The 24,963-nt window shown below is 42.0% G+C and overlaps 1 protein-coding gene across 1 annotated transcript in view; it reads right to left on the reverse strand.

Annotated features, from left to right (window-relative positions):
• The window catches only part of AFF3 (ALF transcription elongation factor 3), a 479,720-nt gene that overhangs the window by 36,132 nt on the left and 418,625 nt on the right, over window positions 1-24,963 (reverse strand). The window contains exons 12-14 of the mRNA XM_054701906.1: window positions 10,501-10,687; window positions 3,078-4,178; window positions 40-164 (exon numbers count right to left, since the gene is read on the reverse strand). Of these exons, the coding sequence (XP_054557881.1) occupies window positions 40-164; window positions 3,078-4,178; window positions 10,501-10,687 (1,413 nt within the window). The remainder of the gene's footprint in view (window positions 1-39; window positions 165-3,077; window positions 4,179-10,500; window positions 10,688-24,963) is intronic.

The following is a 24,963-nucleotide window of genomic DNA, read 5'->3' on the forward strand; positions in this document are numbered from 1 at the left end:
CCCTCCAGTGGTCCCCCACCTTCCAGAAACTGCACATACCTGTTGATATTCATGGTGCAGTGGTTTGCAGACAAGGTATTACTGGCAGATGTGGTCAGTCGTGAGGAGCTCTCTTTCTCTGCCTGGGTCTTCTTGACCTCCCTGTAGTCGTCTTCGTTGTCACACTGCATGGAAAGAAAACAAAACTCTTGATTTTGGATTTCAAGGAGTCACTTGAGCTCTGCCACCAACTTCCCCAGAGCAAGGCCGCCTGGACTGCTCACTTGTCTTCTCTGAAGAGCACCTGGCAGCAATGTGGTCACAGCATTCTTGCCCCTGGTCCATGTTAGCTTCTTAATGAATAAGGATGAAATCTGTCAGCTTTATTGATGTCAGCTTATTGAGAGCACAAGTACATGACTGGGATTAAAAATTGGAAGGGGACATTGTGAATGACGAAAATTGCATCACCATCAACAACCGTAGAATTTAGCCCTCCAATGAAGACCTGTTCTGAATTTATACTGTAGCTTTAGGCATTTCAAATGTAGCATCTCATTTGGCATTTCTTGGTATCAGAACAAGCATCAGAATATATAACAACTGGGCCTCCCCTGGTGGTGCAGCTGTTGAGCGCTGGGCTGCGAAGCTGCCCACAGCCTCTGCAACACCGGTTCGATCCCAGGCCACCGGGCGAGGGTTCCACATGGCTCTCAGACCTCTCCTGCCTCCCGCTGTTCCCCTCAGCAGTGTACTTCATCAGTCTGCCTGCTCTGCTCTCCCCTCTGGTTCTGGTGAATTCTCTCACCTTCCCGCGCTTCTGACTGTACCCAGTGCTTGTATAAATAAAAATATAAATCTTTTTTTAAAAAAAGAATGTATAACAATATAATCTGGGCTGGATGCAGTAGAGCAGTGAACAGATTGCACCTTTTTTTTTTTTTGGAAAACGTGGCTTTTATGAATTTCAAGCAAAGGTGGTTACTTCTTGGTACCTTAATTCTAGTTAACAATTACTATCCTATGACATCTTAGAATCCTTAAAGCACCTTTTTATAAAACAGTGCTTTGATTGGATTCTTTTTTCATGATTGTGTTTAAAGTTAGGTGTGTACTAGGGTGTAATGCAAACGCAGTCACAAAGTTCCATTTTTCAGGTGAGATAGCAGGAACACTGTAGTGATAATTTCAGGGCTCTCAGCAGTGTCTTCCATGAGACAAGTGTCAGCACCAAAGATAAAGACTTTGACCTTCTCTCCCTGGCTGATTGTCATACAGCCTCTGTCACAATGGTTCCTGATGCTCTCACTGAAATGGAACCAAAAAGTGGGCCTATACCAGAGCTCTGAATCCTAGTCCTGAGCTCTAGGGTTCCAGGTGGGTGAGAATGTGTATCTCTGGCTGCCAGGTCTATGGTGTCCCACTCCTAGCACCCAGTATTGGGGTCTTAACACCCCAGTTGCTGAGTAAAGAGTGCTGCAAAAATGTTCTTACACTTCTTTTGTGTCTGTGTTTACAATGATGATTCATTAGATATTATGAGAGCTGGGTGTCAGGCTTAGCAAAAATAAAGGGTTGTAAGTTTAAAAACACCATGAATAATAAAATTATACCTAATATTATGTGACTTTAATGTATGTCTTTCTGCTCATCTCTCCTAATGCATGTATATGTGTCTATAGAGCTATGCATTTTCCAATCTACCTATATGTTTATCAATTTCTGTGTTTTTTTTAATATATCCATGTATCTCTCTGATTCCATCATTTATCTATCAATCCACAGATGACTGTTTCATTCACTCACCAAAAATCACTTGAGCACCAACAAATAAATGAGTACAGGGTGTGTATACAAGAAAATCAGAAGAAACAATAGGGAAGGGGAGAGTTAACATAGTCTAACACCCTTGAAACACACTGTCTAAACACCTGCGTAGATGCGACCATTGTAATGATGAAGAAACCAAAGTTCTGAGGTGAGGTCACCTAGCAGATGAGGACTAACTACATAATTTCTGGGTTTCAATGCAGGATAAAAACAGTGTCCCTTGCTTAAAAAGCAGGAAAAGAATGCTTGTTATACAGTACTAAAATAGAAAGCATTTTCCTGATTTTTGCAGTCTGTCTCCTGACCTGTCATGATGTTGTTTGCTATTTCATATTGTGTTCTGAGGGGCACAGATACTCTCAAGTGCCAGGGGTCCTGTCCTGCAGCTAGGCACAAGCACCCAGCCTGCTATAGGGGTATGGGAAGATTCTATCTCCCATCAAATGTGGGACTCATGTGTTGAGGGGTGGGGAAGTCTAGACAAGTGTTTCCCCCTTCCATGGCCCATCCCAGACCCCAAGGTGAACGGTGCTTAGCACGGCATTCCTGTTGCTAATGACATTGTCAATGATGTTGTCTGAAATTTGGAACTATTTATTCATGGTGGGTTGCCACCTTGTTTGTTTTTCACTGTGGTCCAAGTTACTTCTGAAGATACAGTAACAGGAGGGTATAAAAATCCTCAAGTCTGGCTTTAATTTATGGCTAAATTATTCCCCTGCTCAAGCATCTTCAGATTGATGAGTGATTCCACCATCCATGCAGCCCCATCCCTCTCATTGAAGAATGAGAATACCATGGGTGTAGCTTTCCTCACAAACCTAGTGCGGCTTGATAAAGATTTCTTCAACTTGCTATAGGACAGGGCCTAATTATCTCTAAATATAAAATGGGACTAATGATGGAACTCCCCTCACTGGGAGGTACTAAGGGCTTAATTGGGTTAATATATATCAAATACTTACAACAGTATCTGGCATGCATAAAGTATGAATAAATAAATATGAATGTTTGAATAATAAATAATTTGAATTATTTATCATAATTACATTTATAATAAATAATTTATTACAGATTATTGTATTATTCAATATATCTACTAAATATATTGAAACTTTTGAATAATAAATAAAGTAAGACTATTTGTTAAGGTCACATCAATCTCTTGCTGCCGGGTTCCAGACCCACAGCCTCCCAAGCTCCTCAGCTCTGACCACAAGTAAAGGAAAGAACCTCCTTGCAGGCCATGCCCTCAGCCCCAGGCCTACCTTGCGTTTCCTCTTAGATTTTGGCAAAGCCTTTTCAGTGGGTGTGTCTGAGGAGTGACTTGCAGGTGCACCCTCGGGGTCCTTGGCGGCAGGGGCGCTCAAGGCCCCCGGATCCTGGGGCAGGTGCTCTGGGATCCTAGACAGGAGGGTCAGGTCAATTTTGACCCAGAGAGACCTGACCTCATCACTGTCCTTCAAGGGGGAGAGAAGTTCATTGCGGCCAAAGGGCACCAGCGTGTAGAACTGCTCCTCTAGCTCCTTGGCGATGTCACTGGTGGTCCTGGCGTTGATGGAGCCCACAGGGGCCCGGGGGCCGCAGCCACTGCTGATGCTGTTGGGAGCCTCCTTCAGCCTCTGGTCATGCCCGGAGACCGCGGCATTTGCCGGCACGGCCTGTGCTTTGGACAGAGGGTACTCCTCCTGCTCCGACTCCAGGTCCGAGTCCGAGGAGGAGGACGAAGAGGACGACTCTGTCTCGATGAACTCTTTAGATTTGGGCACGATCCTGCTCAGCCCGCGCGTGCGGCGCTTCTCACAGGTCACCGAGGAGCGCAGCTCCTTTCTGTGGCTGGTTCTGCTGTTGCCGCAGGGCCTGGTTTTGGTGGGCTCTGGAGGGGTCACCACGCTCGCCCCCAGCGCCTCGGTGCCTGTCGGCTCCTCAGGCCGGTGGCAGTTGGCACCGTCCCCGGCGGAGGTCCTCTCCGTGCGCCGGGTGGGCTTCTTGCCTGTGGATCTCCGGGCGGGCGCGGGCGCGCTCTCCGAGGAGGGGGCACCGGGCACCGCCGGCGCGGGGGCAGCCCCGGTCACGGCCACCGCTGCGGGCGGGGACTTCTGCTTCACCCCTTTATTCCCTGGGGCCTTATTTGCTGTCCTTGGTCTCTGCTCCTCCTTGCAGGCGTTCTTGATGTCCTTCTCTCGCAGGCTGGCTTGGCAAACATCGGGCAGTTTCCCACAGTCCTGCACTTCGTCTTTCACTGGGGTGTAGTACTGATTGCTCTCTGGCCCGTGGCTTTCATTTTGGATCAAAATCGGAGGCTTGTGGGGATTAACTTTGTTTAGCCATTTATCCAGCTGCCACTTGTTAGAGGACACTGGTTCGGCCTAAAAGCAGAAAAACAGCAACAAAGAAAACATCTTTTATTACAGGCTCACTTACAAGGCTGTATTTATCTTGATTTACTCTTCTAGGTGTATGAGCAGAAGCTGAATGGCTGGAAGCAAAAGGTAAATGGAAGCAATAAGAGGTAGCAGCTCGAGGCTGGCACAAACGGTGCGGGATGGGGGTCTCCTTACTGGCGCAAGGCACTTAAATGTCAGCCTAGTGGTTCTAAACCTATGTGGAAAAATATGGGGGCTGGACCTTGCTTCTTTAGAACCCACTTCCAGCACCTTTGGGTGTAGTACATGTATGTATTTTTATAATTATATGACAAATTTGAGATTCCATAAAAGTTAACTGGGGAATAATTTGGAAGCACTGAGTATTAAAACACTAATTTTTTTGGTGAGACTTAAAATTTTGGAGGACATTTGAAGAGGGACCAAGTGGACCTATAACCTCTTAGAATTAGCATATAATTTATGTGTCAAAGGCAACTAGGGCACAGTTATCTAGTAGAAGCAATGACTTTGGAAGTCTGTTTAGTGGCACAGAACTCCTGTTTCAAAGGGACCTCTCTGTGCCCTCTATGTTTAGCTGCCAGATTTGGTTAGTCCATCCTCAATTTGCTTCCTTCCCACTTCACAGAAATATTTCAGACATAGAGGGGACAACAGAACCTAGCCTGCAAGAAGTTTTGCTACCTTAGAGCAAATCATGGACATTACAGGCTTTAAACTCTGGCCCATAGATTGATTCCACCGAGTGAAGTCTCTCAGAAGGGAATGTGAAATGTTATATATGCAGTTTTTCTGGAGATGTTCATAGTTTTCATTGGCATATTTAGGGATATATGTCTCATTAAAAGTTTAAGAACCCATGACTTTATAGACAGTAAATGCTTATTTCTAGTAAAAGCCATTTATCAGCATCTATGATTTTAATAGAAAAGAAGCATATTGATTAGAACTTTAGCCAGACTATTTTTAAGCTGTGTCTGAAAGCGAAATTGAAAATGTTTTGAGTGACAAGGTGATGTATTTTTGCCTCCTTAAGGAATTAGTGCCATCCATTGTTTCAGGGGGAAACTAGACACCAGCCTAGAGTAAAGAAGATTATTACTTAGCTTTACATTTCAAACTTGACCAGTTGAAGTCTAGAGCAAGCCAGGCTCCCTGATAGGAGAAAAATATTTTAAAAATAGAATGATTTCCAAAGATTACTTGTATGTACAAAGATTTGTGTTTTAACAGTGAGGTACATTAAGAGCAGAACTTGGGTCACAACCACATGCAACAAGGATCTGAGGGGAATGAAGAGGGAGCAGTGCTTCAGGCTGGGTCTGGAGGCATATAGGGCAGAGTTCGGGGAGATGGAAGCCTCTAAGGGACTAGGGGTGACTGGACCCAAGATGAAGAGGCCACAGAATGTGGAAATCAGGTGTGAGCGCTATGGCAGAAACCACAGACATTCTGCTGGTACCCCCCAAAAAGATGAGAACAACCATTCTTCAGGGAATACCAACTCAGTATTCCCTGAGACTGGCTACCTCCAATGACTAGAAGGGACTAGAGTCATTTCAGTGGAGGCCAGTATGAGAGTCTGAGGCCCTTCCTGGAGGGTAGAGAGGCTTCACCTTGGGACATAGGTTGGGAGAACAAACCCTCATGTACCTGAGAGGGAATTACCATTTAACTTTTTGCTTTGTTTGTTTTCATGCCACCAACAGGACGAGGGCTCCAGAGCAATATACAGAAGAACTAAACAACATTATCTTTTTCATACCTCTGAGTTGTTCCTAAAATTCTTCTATGGAATATATTTTGATTAAATATTTAATGTCCAGAAAAAAAAAATAAATTCTGACCTGGCTTTATTTTGACTTCTCCAGAGAAAGGGAACAAATGAGAGCTTCAGAGTACTCCTGTACATACTGCAAGGTTAGGTGCCTGCAACAGGGCAAGCGGGACAGCGGGCCACAGAAAAGCTTCTTTGCCAAAGGGGAAGCTCTCACCTTGCCTGAGACTAGTTCACTATCTGAGACTGGCTGAAAAGCAAATTTGGTGGCAGACAATTGATAGCTTCTGATGTTGCTCTTCCCGGCCTCTCTTTCTCTTACTATGTTGATGATCCCTCCTCACTTCCCTGGACAAATGGAGTTTAGTAAGTATGAATGGATGTTGAAGGGAATTCTTGCAGAAGAGGGACATATTTTGGAGAGGGCACAGGCATCTATGGCTGAGCACACCACCACATGTACTCTAGTTCTCCCTCTTCTCCACCATCCTGAACCTTCCACAGTTTGCACCCCCCATATGAGAACGCAGCCATCTGTCTGCAACCAAAGCACAGCTGCACACAGGGAGATCTGCACTAAAATTTCCTAGTGGAGTGTTAACTATGAATTTAATAAGTTCAGTATGGGCCCAATACCTCATGTATTTTAGGGTCATTTATTTCCCTCTGTACTTCACACTGAAGAAATCAGTCTGAAGTACCATTTTCAACACATCACTAAATCACAGTCCTGTTCTCAAGGATATAGAATGACCTCCTAGTGCCTCTCAAACAAAATCCAAATTCCTCAGGCTGGTGTTCAAAGGTATCCATCATCTTACAATCATCATTTCTTGCTGGAACACCTACAATACACAGCCCAATTTATATATATCGTCTAATTTAATCCATGCAGATAAGAAATACTATCACCCTGAATTTGAAGAAGAGGCTTGGGGAGGTTAAGTGATTCCTCCAAAGCTGTAGAGCTACCAGGCACCAGTGAGACTAAACCTCTATTTGTCTAGGTTTAAGGACCAGATTTTCTCCACTGCTGCTTTGCCTAATCTCCCATTACCCTCTGGTGTCACTGCCTGGATGGAGGACCTCATTCCTCTGAGAAGTGCTGGTCTTCAACCTAAAATGATAGAATTAGACCTGCTTTTTGAAAACATCACTAGCTCTCCAAACAGCACCTGCTGTTCTCTACTGTTTTCAACTGCATAACCTTTTGATGTCTGTATTTGTTTCACATGGATAAGTCTTGTGTCTTCAACAAAGCTAAACACTTCTTGCAGGCTGGGGCCCCATCTGTTTCTTTTGCATGCCTTGCAGTATCTATAATAGGTTAGGAATGCAGATAGCTATGACTGTTACTAATAGAACTCATAATGAGCGGTCCCTCGAATTCTATCATTTATTCCTTAAAACAAACTCACCTACAAGGCAGGGCAGGAATATCAACCATTTTGGGGATGAGTTGGTTGTGGCCAAGGACATGCAAGTGGTAAAGAGTTAAGGAGCAGTAGAGGAGGGCGAACTCAGGGTTTGGGACTCTTGTCCAGTGGCATGCTGCTGGTTATGGTCCACTTCTGAGCTGTCCACTGGGGTTTCTACCCAAAGTTTTTGTTGGTTTGCTGCTGCTTTATATTTTCAGTCACAGATCTACCTGATTAATCTTCCTTTGGATTCATGCACAAGCTCTCCACCGCGTACTTTAGTCTCACTGCATCTATATTCCCTATAGCCCCCACTGCCACTCACCCCATAGATGCCTATTGTTGAATCAACGAGTAACTAGTATGGCGCTTCTGCTGATTTTCATGATATTCTAAAGCAGCATTCTCCAAGATGTGCTTTTAGTTCATATATTCCAGGAAGAAAGGTTTCCATGATCAGAGATGTGTGGGAAATGACACAGCCATACTGGACAGTTCAGGAGAGCCCAGTAGATTTCTAGGGTTGGCATGTTGAGGGGGAAAATGTGGGGGCCTTGGCACACCATGAGAGACTTTTCATCTGCCCCCATTAGGATGTTGCTTGTATGGGGAAGGGCAGGTTAGCAACATCTTGCTTCAAAGCAAAGCAGAACTGGTCTGGGTGGTGGAGTATGAAGTTTGTAGCCATAAAGAGTCCCATTGTACTATGGGATTCAGGGAGACAAGTGTTTCTGGTTTCTGTAAGGTGACCTGGCCGGCTCAGAGTGAAATAGTGTCACCGTTAGTGGAAGGTTAGTAGTATGATGCTACTTCCCAGTCATTTTCATTCTGCAAACTCATTTCTAAAGAGAGTGTCTTTGTATTAATCTTGGGGCGGGGGAAGTAGTAAAAGAAACCTTACTTTTATTCCAATGAATACATTCCTTTCCAGCAAAAAGGGCAAACACACAGTATGGCTGACACTTCACTTGCTACTTCTGTGTTCCCTCTGCATAGAGAAGCATGGAATTGAAAACTTTATGTGGCCTCAAGCATCTGAAACTTTTAGATCTGCTTTAGAAGACTTGTGTTCTCTCTCCTTACCTAGGGGCCTCTGATAGCTGCTGGAAGAAATGACAAGAGCTTCCTTTCATCACCGAGGGGTTCATGTCTTTGTAATTATCTCAGTGACATTTAGAAAGAATTTGCTTAAAGCACTTTATAACTATACTTAGGCTAGAATTCAAGCCTAGCTCATTCAGGAGCGACAGGATTCACATTTCAACATGAAAAGAAAACTCAACTTATATGAATTTAACCTTTAAAGTGACAAAGAAGGGCCAGGACAGGGGTGTTGTCACAGATACTAACGCCTTATTATCATCTATCTCCACAATTCCCCTTGGCACTGTAGATGACCAAGGAACCCCATTATTTCCTATAACTAAATACTCTTTAGTTTCTCAACAAACTATAGCATAAAGCTGGCTTTGAAGAAGCCTATCGAACTCCTCTCTTGTATTTTACTTCTATATATTTTTTTGTTTCAAATTATTCCCATTAGACTGTCTGCTCTATGAAGACAGTGACCATTTCTGTCAGATAATTGCCATAGGCCAGTGCCATGCACTATGTCTGTTGCAGGTGCTCAATAAATATTTGTGGTACACTAAATGAGTGAATGAACGAATGAAATAATTTAGTTCCTGGAAAAAGTCAAAGTTCCATTAACCTATAGTTTTTATAGATTAATGTTGCTAAGGGCTTTCATCTTCTATAGGGTGATACATAAACATATGCATATGTATACATACATGCAGGTTGATATAGATATGGAGAGGACAGAAAATATCAGGAGAGCTGGCTTATTTTAGGATGAACAAAGAAATCTTGGTACAGAGCAGAGAGATACTGAAGAAGAAATGAGAATTGTGAGGAAATAAAACTTCCTTGGATTTCTCAGTGTTTCTGAGAAAAGCTTCAGCTTCCTTAGAGGAGCCTGGAAGGGGAAAAACCTGTGGGAATTGAAGAGCCACTCTATGAACTTGAGACAAAGACAGAACTGCTTTCAGGTGTGATGATGTTCTAAGGGACAGTACAAAAGGTGAGAAAGCCCTTAGCAACATTAATCCATAAAAACTATAGGTTAATGTAACCACTGGGGGCTGTGCTCTCTCAATGGTGCTCCCCCCTCACCTCCCTGGTTTACATAAGTGGGTTTGGTTTCATTTAGAACCTACTTAGAAATTTTGGGCCCCAAAATGGTACAAAGGGATGTAGGTATAAAATTAAATCCTATGATTCTTAGTAATGTCAAATGATTATACATTCAAGAAGAAAACAATTTTATTTTTTTTATAAAATAAAATCTATCCTACACAGATCCACAGATATGAGAAATCTGCTCTTAACCCTTTCTCAAGAATCGCCATGCTCTGAAGTACTATTTAATTTTCCCTTGCTCCCTTTAAAATAGAAATTGCAATGGTGTTTATTGGGACTTACAATGTTTTCATATGAGACACCTAAATTTTCCTCATAGGTACTCATAGCTATAAAACTTTCATTATTATTTGTAGGTTAGTGCTAATTTTTCTTTTTGTATTTTCACAAAGAAAACACAGTTAAGAAGGTTTTTATTAATATTTATAGTCCTTGTTCTTCTAATCCATGACAAACTGTGAAAAGGTAGATTCTAACCATGTCTAATCCATAAAACTCCTTTCCCAGTGATAAATGGTAGCTGCACTTCCAGGTGGTGAGCTGCCCTGTGTGGTGACTGCCTTGGCCATCCATAGGTATTTCCAGTCAGTGATATTTACAGCATATTGGAAATTTCTGGAAGTGAAGGAGAGATTTCTGGACAATGAAAGATGAAGTTTCTGTATTTCAAAGAACATCTGTAGTTAGGAAAAGTGTGGAGGGAACACCACGGGGGACAATGATGAACCCAAACAAACCCAGATGGGCTGCCAAGGGGTGGTGGGCTACTGGTCAGGACTCTTAGGTCAGTCCTCCCATTAAGGCATTGAGATTGGGGGAGGCAAGAGGAGTGACAAGCACACTACAGGGATTGACAGTACTCCCCAAAAAAGCAGGCAGGAGAGGGGATCCGGGTGAGCAGTCTTACCTCGGGGCTGGAGTAGTGGGGTGGCTTGCTGCCCTCATTCTCACTAGAACTGCTCTCTGTCTCGGAGTCCGATCCTGAACTGCTTTCCGAGTCACTGGAGGAGCTGCTGCCGCTGCTGCTGCTGCCGCTGCTGCTGCCCTTGCTGGAAGGCACAGAGGATCGGCAATTGGCCTGCTGGACCACAGCGCTGCCAGCCAGGGAGGCCCCCAGGAAGGAAAGGGAAGGAAAGGCAAGTGAGCAAACACAAATACACCACCCAGTGAGCTGTCATTCACCCAAAGGGAAGAGGAGGCCTCTGCCAGCCATCACCTGGAACTCAAAGACCAATCAACATAGTCACAGGCAGCCTAAGGGTTAAAAATTATATACATAAATAAAATTGGGAATGAAGGCTGGCGCCCCTTGAAAGGAAGGCTCTAGTTATTTGTGTGGTCATTTTAGAAGGGACAGTGGCATAATTTTAGAGTGACTCTTTCTATTTTGCTGCTGCTTCTGGGAATGGCTTTTCAAATGCATTCCCGAATCCAATCAGCTACAAAAATGCAAGGAAATCCAAAAATACTTGAAATGTTTTGCAAACAATGACAATGTCTGCTTTATTTTAGGAAGGGGGCTGTTCTGTTCTGTGCTTCCATGGCCTACTAGAAGGTTCCAGAGGCTGTCAAAATCCTGCTTCCCTCCTCTCCTGGCCCATAGAGTGCTATAGTCTTTACCAGAGCTGGTGTGCTGTATAAACAAGTCACTTTCCACTGAGCCCTTTCTTAAAGAACTGAAGATCCATCACTTACATGTTTTTATGTATTCCAGACTTTAAAATTCAACCCCAGTTTAGTGGGCTTTTAGCAACAGTATTTCAAATTTATACTTGATGTTCATATTACATGCTGAAATTTGCCAGAAAGTCATACACATACAGACAACAGGAAAAACTGATGCTTTCTAATGGTAATTAATTAACCACAAAATTCAAATAGCACATAACCACCCAGAGTGTTTGAGCCAAAAAGAAAGTTTCAGTACTCACATAATATTCAACATCTTCAAAGTCCTTATTAATTGCATTGAAACACATATGAATCTGTTCTTTTGAGTTCAAATTCTAAACCCAGAAAATTCAGTGATCGCTTTTTTCATGTTGAGTTAGCAAATAACTGCTTGCCCCTTCCAACTGTGACCACTGCTTCAATAAGACTGAACAGTGGAGAAGGCCAGGGGGAAACTGTCAGGGTTTATGGCTTCAAGTGCAAAGCAGCCTGGACAAGGTAATGGACCCTTTTCACCCACCCCTTAAATCTTTGAAAAATGCTTTGCCCAAGGACAGATTCTCATAAATCCTCAGGGTAGGGGTAAGGAGGGGGGTTAGTACTCATAGGAGCCTTGCTTCTCTTAGAAGGATGACAAGACAAGAAACTATCTTGCAGGATCTATCTGAAAGCAAAAAAAAAAAAACTGTTTTGAACTGCAGGTTAGGGGAAAGTGGAGTTTGAACATAACCTTCCCTAGTGGTTTAGTGGTTTTTATTTCTTCCATCAATGACACGGTCCATACCTATTATCTGAAAAAATTTTCTAACATCAGAAACATCTGCACGTTTATGCCTTGCCTGAGATGCAGCAATTTCTTTTCCAGCCTACCATTTGTGTCTGGTGTTGAGTGAGGAATCCTGGATCGTTAGACAGAGGCAGGGGAGGGAAAGTTGCTAGTCAAAGGGCTGTACTATTTGTTTCCTTTCTTACAAACTAAAATCCACCTTTCCTGTTGTATAAGTTGAAACCTCTATAGAGTCATAATAATAATAATAATAATAATAATAAAGACTCTGACCAAGCATGACCTCCTGGGGTCCATGTTAGCCAGTAGGCCCCTAAACAATGAGAGAAAAACCCCAAACAAAAAAAAAATTGCCCAAAGCAAAAGAACACATGGTAGAGGAAAGAGGTGTGTCTCTGCCACATTCTGGAAGGATGATCGCTGAAGACTGGGAAATCAAGATGAATAAAGAACATTTTGATTGGTTTTGTATGATGGTCAAAGGTTTTGATCACCAAGCAGTGCATTCTATCTGCTTGAACTCAAGCAACAAAGAAGGTGACGGTGCTTGGTGTACCTGGGTGTCATGGGGCAGCAGGAGCAGCAATGCACAGAGCTCCCTGGGGTCTGAACTACAAAGTGACTGGCTGTCTCCTGAAAAAGCAGCACTTTAATTTCTGTGAAAATGTCCATTAAACAGTTACCATGCTGCCTTCCTTTTATGACAGTGGCTGTAGAATAATGAGATACCCTAGCCCAAGCAGACAGAATCTCAGATCTGAATTAGATGGGCAGAAAAGGCTTCTACTTTTATGTTTCTCTTCTTTAAATCAGGAAATTGACTTAAAATGACAGGTTTATTGGCGTAACCATTATTTGTTTTTAAAACAGTTCAGAGAACCAAGAGTTTCAGGTTTTTATTCATGGTATGCTGGAAAGGGCTGATGATGCCTCTAGGGTCAGGGTTGAATACATTCGTGTTCCAATGGTCCTCATGGAGAATATATCTCCAGAGACCATCTGTGCAGAGAATGGAAGCAGGCTTACCTGGAAGGGTTCTGGGGGCCCTAGTTGAGGCATGGGGATGACTACACCTCTCTCAATGAAGTTTACTCCATTAACTAGTCTTTGGGGAAGGGTTGGTCATTCAGGCCTCAACATAATGATAGTTCTTGCTACGAGTTCATGCAGTTGTTTTGTCTGTTGGGGCAGCTGCAGTGAGAGTGGCAGAATAAAGCTGAGGAAAGTCATCAGTGCAGGAATAGTACTAAGAAAAGGTTTCGTGAAGCCAGGAAGGGTTTTTAGAGTCACAGAGTCAAGATGGAAAAAGATAACAGAAAGATCTGGAAAGAAGACTGTAGGTTCTTCATGGATTTAAAATTGTAAGCTGAAAATTTTAGTGTGGTAACTGGTTGTCATGTCTGCATACCAAGGATACTTAAGGAAATTAACTTAAAAATTAACTCTTTCCTGAAATGATAAAAATGACTGGATGACATGACACCAGAGCCTTGGACAATTTCTAGGATTGCTCTCAGAGAATATATCTTTATCAGCCCTTTTAGGAAGAAGGTGCCGGTGAGTTTTCTGACATGAAAATGTTACTTTATGTCACCAAACTTAGCACAGTGGTTGGTGTGTTCGCATTTGATCACTGAAAATAAGATCAATAGAAAAAAAAATCCCTCATTGAGTTAGTGAGTTAAAAATAAAGGAGTTAGCCTTCAAAATTATTGTAATCTATTTTCCAATAAAACATATTTAAGTGGAGTTCAGCTCCTCTTATGTCCTTTCAATTTTAATACTTCTTCCTTTCAGAGAATTATTTTCTTATTTGCCCTCTAAATTTCATCTGCTATTAATTAAGCACAGAGCCCTCTTGGAGTGTTTATTTACTTTTTGCATTTTGATTTCATGAAATGTTTTACTGATTTTGTAAGTCGTCAAGACCAAATACATCTTGGAGAGAGTCCAGGTTTATTCTAAAAGGTCAGCTTGTTGTAGGAGTCCTTTCCTTTGGTTGTAGTGACACATCACATTCCTTCATGAAGCTGGCTCTGTTGAGTTTGAATTCAGACTGCAAAAGAAAAGATCTGGAATCTAAATGACAAATCCTGGACCTCACAGTCAAAGGTGTTTCTGCCTGGCAACCATATTGTTGGGCCTGGAGAGATAAATATCCAAAGTTCTCCACCAGCTTTCAACTAACAAGTGATGAGGAGGGGCCTCCTTGCCTGGTTGGCAGTGTGGAGGTGGGGGGTACTCTGTTGGCCCTGACCCAATGATGATAGTGCTCCAGTTGCTTCTCACTCAGTACTCTGTAGGAGCTCAACAAAAACTAGATTTCCATTCTCTGTATTCTTATACCGACAGCACCTTTATTGATATTAATTGATCTAAAACTATAACAACATTAAGAGAATTGAAAAATGGTAAAAGCTGGTACCAGGAGGTTCCCTGTTACTGGACTTATATTCCAAAAAATAAAACTCACAGGACTGAATTTTACTATACCTCCAGGAATGATTCTATAAACATGGCTTTTGAAGCTTTTCATGGTCTGGTCTCCATAAGATCTCCAGCTTCACCTCCGAGAGTTCATCCCTAAACCTCAACCATAATAGCAGTAAATTTCTCATTATTTAGAAAACTTGTGTTGGTTTATAGCTGGGGGCCGTTGTACATGCCATTTCCTGTGCCAGAAAGTTCTATTTTTCCTCTTCTGATTACCTCCTACCCGATCTCCAGGACTGAGCTGCAATGCTACCCTATTTTGTTCAGTTTTCCTAATTTCCCCAGGCAAGATTGATGTTTCCTCCCCTGAGCTACTCTATACTCCAGCACACTCCTCATTTCTCTACTATAGACTTTACCATATTAAGGACAGGAATTATCTCATTTATCCTTATATCCTCAGAGCTAGCAGAGGACTTGGCATAGATTATCAATAAATATTGATTGAATGAATAAAAAAGAAATAATGTGATACAGTAAGTCAGTGTATTTTATTATACTATGAAATAGCCCACGAGAGGTTTACATATATATGAATGGTTGTTTGTTTGTTTGTTTGTGGTTAAATGTTGCCTTGGGGCTGCCTAGGAGTTCATAAAACGTAACTTTAGAAAGCTATCATCTACATTATAGGTTGAAAATTGACATCTACAGGGACTGGGCAAGTAGGACACACAAATGAAGTATCCAGGTATAATAAAAACAAATGCCTAAAGAGTGATCATAAGTGGCAGTGGACCCTTGGCTATCTAGTGGGGAAAGCATCAAACTGGATGTCCATGTGGGTTAGTACTATTTCCCCACACTGCATATTTGTGTCACATGGAAATGAGAGCACAGTGTTAAAAACCCTTTGATTTTTCAGAGGAAGCTCCCAAACCTGATGTCTATATCAAAACTCCTGATTTGAAAATGCTAGTAACTAATTTGAAAAAGTTTTAGCAATATCTGTAAGTCAGATGAGGCCTGGCAAGCAGTAGTTTGAGGCCCTTAGTCAATGTCCTATTAACACACACTTTGAATCCCTCAGATGGGTCCATTTTTTTAAAAGATTAATTTATTTATTTATATAAGCACTGAGTACAGTCAGAAGTGCGGGAGGGTGAAAGAATTCAGCAGAGTCAGAGCGGGGAGCAGAACAGGCAGACTGACAAAGTACACTGCTGAGGGGAGCAGCGGGTGTGGCAGGAGAGGTCTGCGTTCCATGTGGGACCCTTGCTGGTGGCGGGGGATTGAACCAGTGCCACAGAGGCTGCAGGCAGCTTCGCAGCCCAGCGCTCAACCACTGTGCCACCGGGGAGGCCCAGATGGGTCCATTTAAAAGAGGAATTCACAGCACCATCCTGGTGGCATAGGGGTTGAGTCTCAGCGCTATCACCAGCCACTGCAGCATGATTTCTATCCTGGCTAGGGAGCTACCAACATGGCACAGCAGACATCTGTCTTGCCCTCTGCTCCCCTCAGCAGTGTATTTCAGCCAATCTGCCTGTTCTGCTCCCCACTCTGTCTCTGGTGAATCCTCTTACTCCCTGCACCTCTGGCCTACACCCCAGTTCTTGTATGCACAAATAATTTTTTTTCAAAGGTAAGTGCACACATGCATACACTCACATAGTAAATAAATGAGATACAAATTTACCCTATAAACAGGGATGTTTAAAAATACATATTTTTAGGGATATATGCTCTTATGTTATTTGAAATAAAAGGGCTTGTAAATAACCAAAATGCCCAAGAATAGGGAATTAGTAAAATAAATAAGATTGACTTTTAGGAGGGAACACTTTTCAGTATTATGTAGTCATTATTAGCATATTAGAATATTTACTGTCACAAAAGATTCTCACAGTGTATGTGTGAAGAAATGAGTCTTTCTAGGATGCCAGTTATCTGAGGGCAGAGAAATTGATCAGGAGCATCCAAGAGTTGACTTTGCTTCTTCCTGGGAAGAGGATGGGGTTTTGCTGACTGGGTTTTTCTTGAGAATCGGAGGAGCCCAATGTCTATAAATACCTGATTCTTGGGATTATGAAGCACAGGGAGTGTATAACTTGTCTTGACCCATTAGTGGGGCCCAATCATAAGAGGACTGAGATTTTTAGCACCCTGCTTGTACCTGGGGACCCCTGAGACCTGTGAGGACACCTTTGCCCCAGCTATGTTTCTGTACTTTTTGTCAAATAATGGAAGACCTAATCTAACCTAATCCACACGCATGGTCTTTTCCTGACAATCTGCTAGTTATAAAGCAACATGGTCATAATTACATAAAGACAAAAAAATACACACACACAGGGAAGAGAAAAACATTGAAAAGATGTGCAGGTGACCTGAACAACATGAACTGCTCGGGACCATTCACTTGTGGATTATTTTTTCTATCTGTGGTTCTGCTTTCACAATTCAACCAAGTGAAGGTGTTGGTTGTTTGATTCTTTGTAAGAGCAACCTGTAGATACAGAAAGTCAACTAACTCTAAGGGACTTAAACCTCTGTGCATTTTGACATCCCTGGGAGTTCTGAAATCCCTTGGATTTGGTATCCCTTGGATACCAGAAGACTGTAGTCAAGTTTCGAGGAGTCACAAGTTATGCTCGAATTTTCAGCTGCTTTGAGGTTGGTATCCCAAACCACCATGTTGCCCAAGGATTAAGTGTGCTCAGTTAACTGTGGATACTTTTGAATAGAGGAATTATGAAGTTTACTATTTTCCAAATGTTCCTACATTTCCACCAATAGAACATGTTACCCTTTCCAAGTTTTTTTGATTGTAGAAGATGATTCTATTAAGGCATTTTTGAATTTAGCTTGCTGGTATTTTAATTAGAAATCTGAGAGGCTCTATATTGACAGGTGATCTTGAAATATATTTGCATTTATATATCACATTTTGGTATATTTTGCATTATGGTAGTTTTAACTTAAAACAGAAAATTAGATAATATTTTACCTTTTCACAGTGTTCTAGAAAAATTTGAGTAATATGACAATTAGCTGTTTCTTGAAAGTTTACAGCTTTCAGTAAAACCAGTCCTTGAGTCTTTTACAATGGTAATTTTTTGATATCTACCACAACTGACTCCTTTGTCGTTGTCTATTTCTCTACTGTGAGAGCAAGTCCATTCCTTCTTTTTTTCATTTTAAGTATTTTTTCTTTTTCTTACTTCATTGTTCATTTTTGTACAATATTTGATTCTTCCCCTCAGGTGTCGTCACCATAGTTCTCCCACCGCCACAGCACCTGTGATCCATCACCAGTGCCTTGTGCTCTTCTCTCCCTCCAATCCTTCTAACATATTTTTCCCAAAAAATTCTATTTAATTTATATTTTCATTTATTTATTTCAAAAAATGTATAATATTCTCTTAAAATAAAACATTGTCAATTATATAATATCCCAAATTTTGCCTTCTTTTCCCTTTATCATCACTGTATTTGCCAAATATTTAATTTTCAGTTGAGCCAAATAATAATTCTCTTGATCTATATAATTCTAGTATTTTCTACCTTCCTTTTGTCTTCTTCAGGATTATTTTGTAATATTTTTGTAGATTTGCCTTTGAGAATAGCTATGGTTGCAGGCATCATCCTCATTATACTGTGTTTTTATTTTCTAAATACATTGCTGTAGTTTCAGCCTTCCTGAAATCAAATAATTACTTAGAAGATTGCTTTTCAATACAAGATGACATTTAAGAAGGATAAACATTACAATAGGTCTAAAAAATAAACACTGGGGATATGGCTTAGCGTATGTGAAAACTTGAAGCAGGATGGTGGTTCCAGCCTGTAGGGGAATCTTAGAGCTCAGTTAGACAATCTGGAGAAGGTGAGAAGGAAGGGGCAAGCAAACTCACTATGAGCTGGGTGAGAGTAGGGAATGATCTGGGGATTAATACCATAAAGACTTAAGGAGCACTGTGAATGTTGCAAAGCACCCCAAAGGCCACAGTTTGGGGAGCTGTTTAGGCAGCACCAGAACATTCTTTTAGGATTCCTGAGTTTACAACATTAGTACCTGATGAATGATATTTACTAAAGAATATAAATTCTTTTGTTCTGGTGATAGCCCTGCTTTTGAATTTGTTAGGGTTTTTTTTTTTTTTAATAGGATGGGCAAAGAACATTCTCTTCTAGACAGATCAAGACAAAAAGAGCTATTGCATGGAGTTCTGGGTGATATTTGGAAAAAAACTTTTACTTTCACATTTGACAAAAGACCAACATATGCACATGTTGAGGTGGGAAGCAGTACTTATGAAATTTACATAGTATTGTAAACCAATGGTAAATCAATAAAATTTTATTTGAAAAAAAGACTCAGATATGACATAACAAAGGAGGAAGGTATTTCATGGATAAAGGGAAACTATAACAATCTACTGCTGTTCATTGATCCCCAAATATTCCTGGACTATTGTATGGTTTTTCTCTGTTTCTAAAATAATATTTTGTTTATTGTAAAATAAAGGCCACCAGCACATTTTCTATCCAGCAATCTTCTCTGGACTGATGTCTTTGAATGGGGTGGAGCTCTCTGGTCATGTGTTCTGGGATGGAGGGGGGTGTGAATCTCACTGGGAAGCAGACACCCCTGCACATCTTAATTGATTTAATCTGACAGTCCTGATGGGTGAGGGCCCTGGAGGAAGTTGGACTTGTCCCCTTGTGTGCTGCTTCTCTGAAAGCCCTGTGTTGGTTTGGCCAGGCCATCTTTGCACTGCACAGCTAAACACGACAAGCTTGCAGATGCATTTCTACCCTTTCCTTGCCCACTGCTAGGGAGCCCATGCCAGGACTCAGCTGCCTTCTGCTGACATGAACTTGCTTCCCTTGCATTCAGCTGGGTGGTACTACCAGTGACACTGAGTTGAAAAGCCCTTCTTAGTCCAGAGAGTAACTTAAAGTGGAGAATTCAACATCCCTCCCTTGGCAACTGGAATGGAGGCTGTAATGTGCAACAGCTCTGGAGGGCTTGAGTCCAACCATCGAAAACCTGTAAAGATTCACTCTAAAAAAGGCTCCCCTGGCAGTGAAAGCTGAAATATGGAGGCAAAAGTGACTAGGGGAGCCATGGGGAAATCAGGGTGTGTGTGATAGAAAGCCTCTGGAAGACTGAGTTAGCTGGCTGATGGTAAGGAAGATGCTTCCAGGTCTCTGGGTGTGCATACTCCAGCTGCAGAGAAGGAGTTGGCCGCCCCAGATGAAGGACCCCAGCAATGTTTCATTTTGACCTACCTGCAAAAGACAATGTAGCTCTTCTGACCTTAGCATGTTTGTCATTGACCTTGGAAAGGTTGGACATGAGAATGGAAGCTTCCTACTTTATTGCTTTTTACTCTTCTGGTCTACAGCAAAATGCCAAGAGATTATGGGCTATCTTAATTTCATGCTACTCTGAACTTTCTTCTCACTAGGGGTTCAATGCCAGAGATTGTGTCTAGAGATGAAATAATGTGGAGAGAGACAAGACCTACTGCAGCCTACTGAGGTCCATGCTTTAGTCCTGAAGAAGGAGGTTCTATTGTGAGAGCATCTCTTAACCTCCATGTACTTTGTAGTATTTTAAAGCAATATCTATTAGAGATCCTGTTACATATATACGTATTTATCATATAGCCATTAAATAAACTTCTATGTATGTTCAATTCAGTGAGGCCTATAACAGTGCAGCCCCAAACTGCTATCCTCATGGGAACTTTACAATATTACAATAAAACAATAAAATTTACCTGAGCTCCTTGGTTACATTAAAAAACAAAACAAAACAAAAAAACAACCAACCCAACAAACCCAGCTTCAATGAGATAAAATTTACATACTATGCTATTCATCCATTTAAAATATATAATTTAATGTGTTTTAGTAGAGTCACAGGTTTGTGCAACTGTAATCACTATCTATTTTTAGATTTTTTTTGTCTCCCTTAAAATAAACCCTGTAACCATCAACAATCGTCATTTCCTTCACTCCATGTTTCCCTTGGTCTAGCCCTAATCTACTTTCATTGGTATACATTTGACCCTTTTGACATTTGACACAGATAGCAGTATACAGTATGTGGTCTTTTGTGACCCAGTTCTTCCACTTGTTCCCCAGGATGATCCCCATTGTAGCATGTATGAGTGCTGGAATATGGCTGAACCACATTCCATTGTATAGGTGTACCCCATTTTGTTTATTCTTTAATTGATGAACACTTGGTTGTTTCCACTCTGGGGTTATTACAAGGAAAGCTATGCATATTCATGTGTAAGTTTTATGTGGACATAGCTTTTTATTTCTTTGGGTGCCTACCTAGGAGTGAATAGCTTGAGCCTATGGTAACTCTATGTTTAATCTTTTGAGGAATAGCAAGACTGTTTTTCAAAGAAGCATTGCACTATTTTGCATTCCCGCCAGGGTTCCCACTTCTTTGTATGCTTGCCAGCATTTGGTGTTGTCCATCTTTTTGATGCTAGCAATCCTAGCACATGCTCATTATGACTTTGATTGCACTTTCCTAGTGACTAATGCTGTTGAGCATCTTTTCATGTACTTATTCTGCTTTGGAGAATGTCTATTCAAATCCTTTGCCCTTAAATTTTTGCTTATTATTGATTTGGAATGTTTATGTGTTCTGCATAAAAGTCCCTTTTCAGATATGCAATTTGCAAATATTTTCTCCTTGTCTGTGGATTAACTTTTCACTTTTAAATATTCTAATTGTTTGGAGCAAAACCATTTTAAGTTTTGATGTAGTGCAGTTCATCTATTTTTGTCACTTGTCCTTTCTTGACTACTTTTAGTGGTAATAGCTGCTTAAACTTATGGTTCTATAAAAATTTTCAAAGTGCAAAGCAGACAGCAAGTGTTCAATAGATATAGGCTATCATTATTACTTAGTTTTTGATAACGGCTACACTTCTGACACAGTAGCTTAAAGAGGTAGGAATTCCTCTAATTTGCACATTTTTAACCCATATTACTCATCTGGTCATTTCATAGGATTAAAAACTGATTAGGAAGAAACCCTGGGACTCTCTAGTCTGACTCCCCAGGAAAGAAATGGAGCATGGCATGTACAAAATCTCATAGCAAATGAGCTTCCCAACACTACCTCTTACAACTTGTATACAAGTATACAAGTTTCCTTTTTTACTTCCATAACTTGCTGTTTCAATGCAAATCTCCAGACAGCTGTGATCTTGAACAAGGTCAAAGTCAGCTCGCAAGCGAGGCTGAGTGGCCTAGAGAGAGAGCAGCATCTCGTCTTAGTCTAGAATCATGTTTGGCTCCTGAAAACCCTCCGCTTAACCCAATCAGTCACTAAATAAACCAAATCCATTCCTCTCCTGTGTGTAAAGCAAATAAAGTGAGCTTCTGAATGTCAGCAGCATGTGGTGTTTAATTTGCATCTCACCAAGAAACACAAGACTTAAGGATGATGAGCAAAAGGGATTTTTATGGAAACCAAATCACAGCATCTGAGACAGACTTGTGGCCGTATCAGCTTAAGCTGTGATCTTGTTAGCTGTCACAAACTAAGTTGGTTTGTTCCTCGGATAAGAACTCTGAGGACAAACATGTACTATTCAGGTATTTTTGTAGGAAGTACTGTTCATAAAGACCCTTTCAAATGCTGTGTAATAGAGCAGAGCTGGTACTGACTATGTTTGGCGACAAGAAGAGGGATCACAATTAAAATACACAAAAACATAGGCTATGCATCTCTCCCAAGAAGACAGTGTTTCCAGAAATGGTTAATTCAGAGGCTTAGTGCTCTCATTAAAGATGCAGGTTTTTCCCATCTGTTCTCACTGCTGTCCTTGGCTTATCCTCACTTCCCCAAGGTGGCTGCTATAGTCACTACACGCACATGACAACATCCAGATAAAGGGAGATGAGTCCCGGAGGCTAGTACTCCTCCAACACACCCCGCAGAGGCTGTGCTCCTAAGAGAACCTGTGGGGAGACACTCAAAACTCAAAATGACACCCACGTACAGAAGCTGAGAGTGAGCCAAACCTGTGAGGGAGGGATTATGATGGTATTTTATTCCAGGACATTAATGTTAAAACCTGGCCTTTGTTTCTTTAAGGCTTGCTGGAAATAGATAGGTTGTTTTATGGGCAGACTGAGCCAAGAGAGAGAAAGAGGATGTTAAGGAAAAGAAGGGGGTGCTCAAATAAACTAGAATGCGGTCTATAATATAATTTTATTTGCTGTATTATTTCTGAGTATAGTGCCAATAAGTCTGAATCCTATGACTCACCAGCTCCACCATCATGGAGAATGTATAATCGTTATCCCCGAAATGAGTTCTTCCACTAACAACAAAAGCATCACCAAGCAGTGTACAACAGGTTGATAAAATGCTCAGCCCAGCAAGGTCTCCCATTCTCCTGGGCATCACTTGGGACAAGCCTGGCCTGCGAGGCTGCAGTGTGTTCCTGCACTGGACACCCACCATAGCCTCAGGAAATGCAGCCAGGCCTGGATGAGGCAAAGGTGAGAGGATGGAAACATGTAGTAGGGACTGTCCTTGCCAAGAAGGCGCTCTGAGTGGGAGTTTTGGTTTGTCTTGTCAGAATTACTTTTTTTCTCTAATGAAGGAAAACTGAGCTGAGGGTTCACAGGAGATTTTAGGGGTGGGAGGAAGGAGGCAGGGGGAAGGTGTGTGGCCAGCTGGATAGCAGAGTCCACATGGTGGTGGTGCTGTCACCACCAATTTGGTGGTGGCATCATGGTGGTGCTGCCATCAATTTCAAGAAGCAAAGGAATTTAGGCCTCAGAGTATCACATGAGAAAAAACACTTCATGCGGATCTTCAGACCTTCATAGTAGGCCTTTCCTGATGCTGACTGAGGGCAGTGACCCAGCTTCCCCAAGTCCTGGAATCAGGACCAGCCATATAATTCACTGCAACAAAGGATATGAAACCTTTGATCAAAAAGCAGGAAAAAAGTGTCATCACAAGTGATAAAATATAGAGCTTCCTTATTTCTTCCATGACCTCTCAAATGGTTATGGTGTTTTTTTATTTGCTATTTGGGATACCTATGAGGTGAGTATAGCCTCTCACAGCCTCATTGCACTGTGCCTTGGTTGCAGGGTTATGAGGTTGAACCAGGCAATTCCTCTACCCATGGGCCTGCTGTGCCAACTAACACTAAGAAGGAAGAATGACCCTGAACACTGGGGTATACTGGACACCTGGATCAAGGCGGCAAGAGGCTTGCCTTGAAGAGTTACCCAAGGAGTTGGGCCTTGCTGCCTGGGGGAGGAAGGAGGTACAGTGGTGCCTGGGCGTGGTGCCCTAATCACCCTGAATGTGGTCATGCCAGGGGATACAGGATGGCAGCAGCAACTTTACAGGGCAGACAGGGGAGTGCTGGGTGAAGCCAGGTCCTGGGCATGGGTGCAGCGGTAGAGAATCCACCCAGTGAGGTGGGCAGTATGTCAGTCAATGTTCCAAGTTCCTCCTGCTCACTCCCCTGTCCCCTGGACTTCAGTTAAGAAACACAAATTCAAATATCAAGCTGTTAAGAATTCAAGAGAGAAACTGCAGAGCTTGAGACCAAGTGCGAACAGTCTGAGTATGAGGCCCCAGAGGCTGGCACAGGTCACTGGCATATGAAGCTGCTCCTGCCTGCAGCCATAGGTTTCTACTATCTTTGTCCTTGCAAACAAAATGCCTGCTGCACAGGCCATCAGTGGGCTCCTGGGATCACTACCTTTACAGGGGGTCGGTTCCAGCCTATGATCTACTTGGTTACCTATTTACTTGAATTCCCTGACTTGCTCAATAATGTAATGGTGGAAGAAAATTTTGCAGACCGTCTTTAGGTAACCAAGGTGGTGATAGTTTTTGAAGCTCAAAGGAGGCTCTGTGGAGATAGGATTTTAAATAACTTGGAGTCCTATGTAATTAAAATAAGTTGAATTAAAATTGCCCCTTCAGTAATTGCTTTTCTATTACACTATTTACTACTAATGCCATTGTGTAACTTATCTCATTAATTACACTTGGAAAAAAGCTAGGCAATGAATAATTAAAATGAAGTGATAACTGGGGGAATCATAGTGTGTAAGAAACGGAGCTTCAAAGAAAGTGTGAGCCTTGCAGCCTGACAGCCATATGCTAAAAGGTGATGCTTTTGGCCCCTCACCCACTACTCTTAGAGGTCAACAGAAAAATCCTTTTGGCCTATGGCAGATGTGGAAACAGGCCAGGGATTCTCCTCAGTGACAGCAAAAAAGGTTTCCACTCTATCAAAACAGACAGTCTTTGGCATAAATAACTCAGCAAAATACAAATTAGCCACAGCACCAAAGGTCCTGTCAGAGCTGGGGCAGAAGCTCAGGTCTCTCAGAAGTGGGGGTCTGAAGTCCTTGGGATGTGGATGGTGGGAGGGAAAGTGCAGGCCTCTGTGAGAT

This window comes from Talpa occidentalis, unplaced genomic scaffold (assembly GCF_014898055.3).
Source record: "Talpa occidentalis isolate TD23 unplaced genomic scaffold, MPIMG_talOcc4v2.1 talOcc4.5, whole genome shotgun sequence".
NCBI lineage: Eukaryota > Metazoa > Chordata > Mammalia > Eulipotyphla > Talpidae > Talpa > Talpa occidentalis.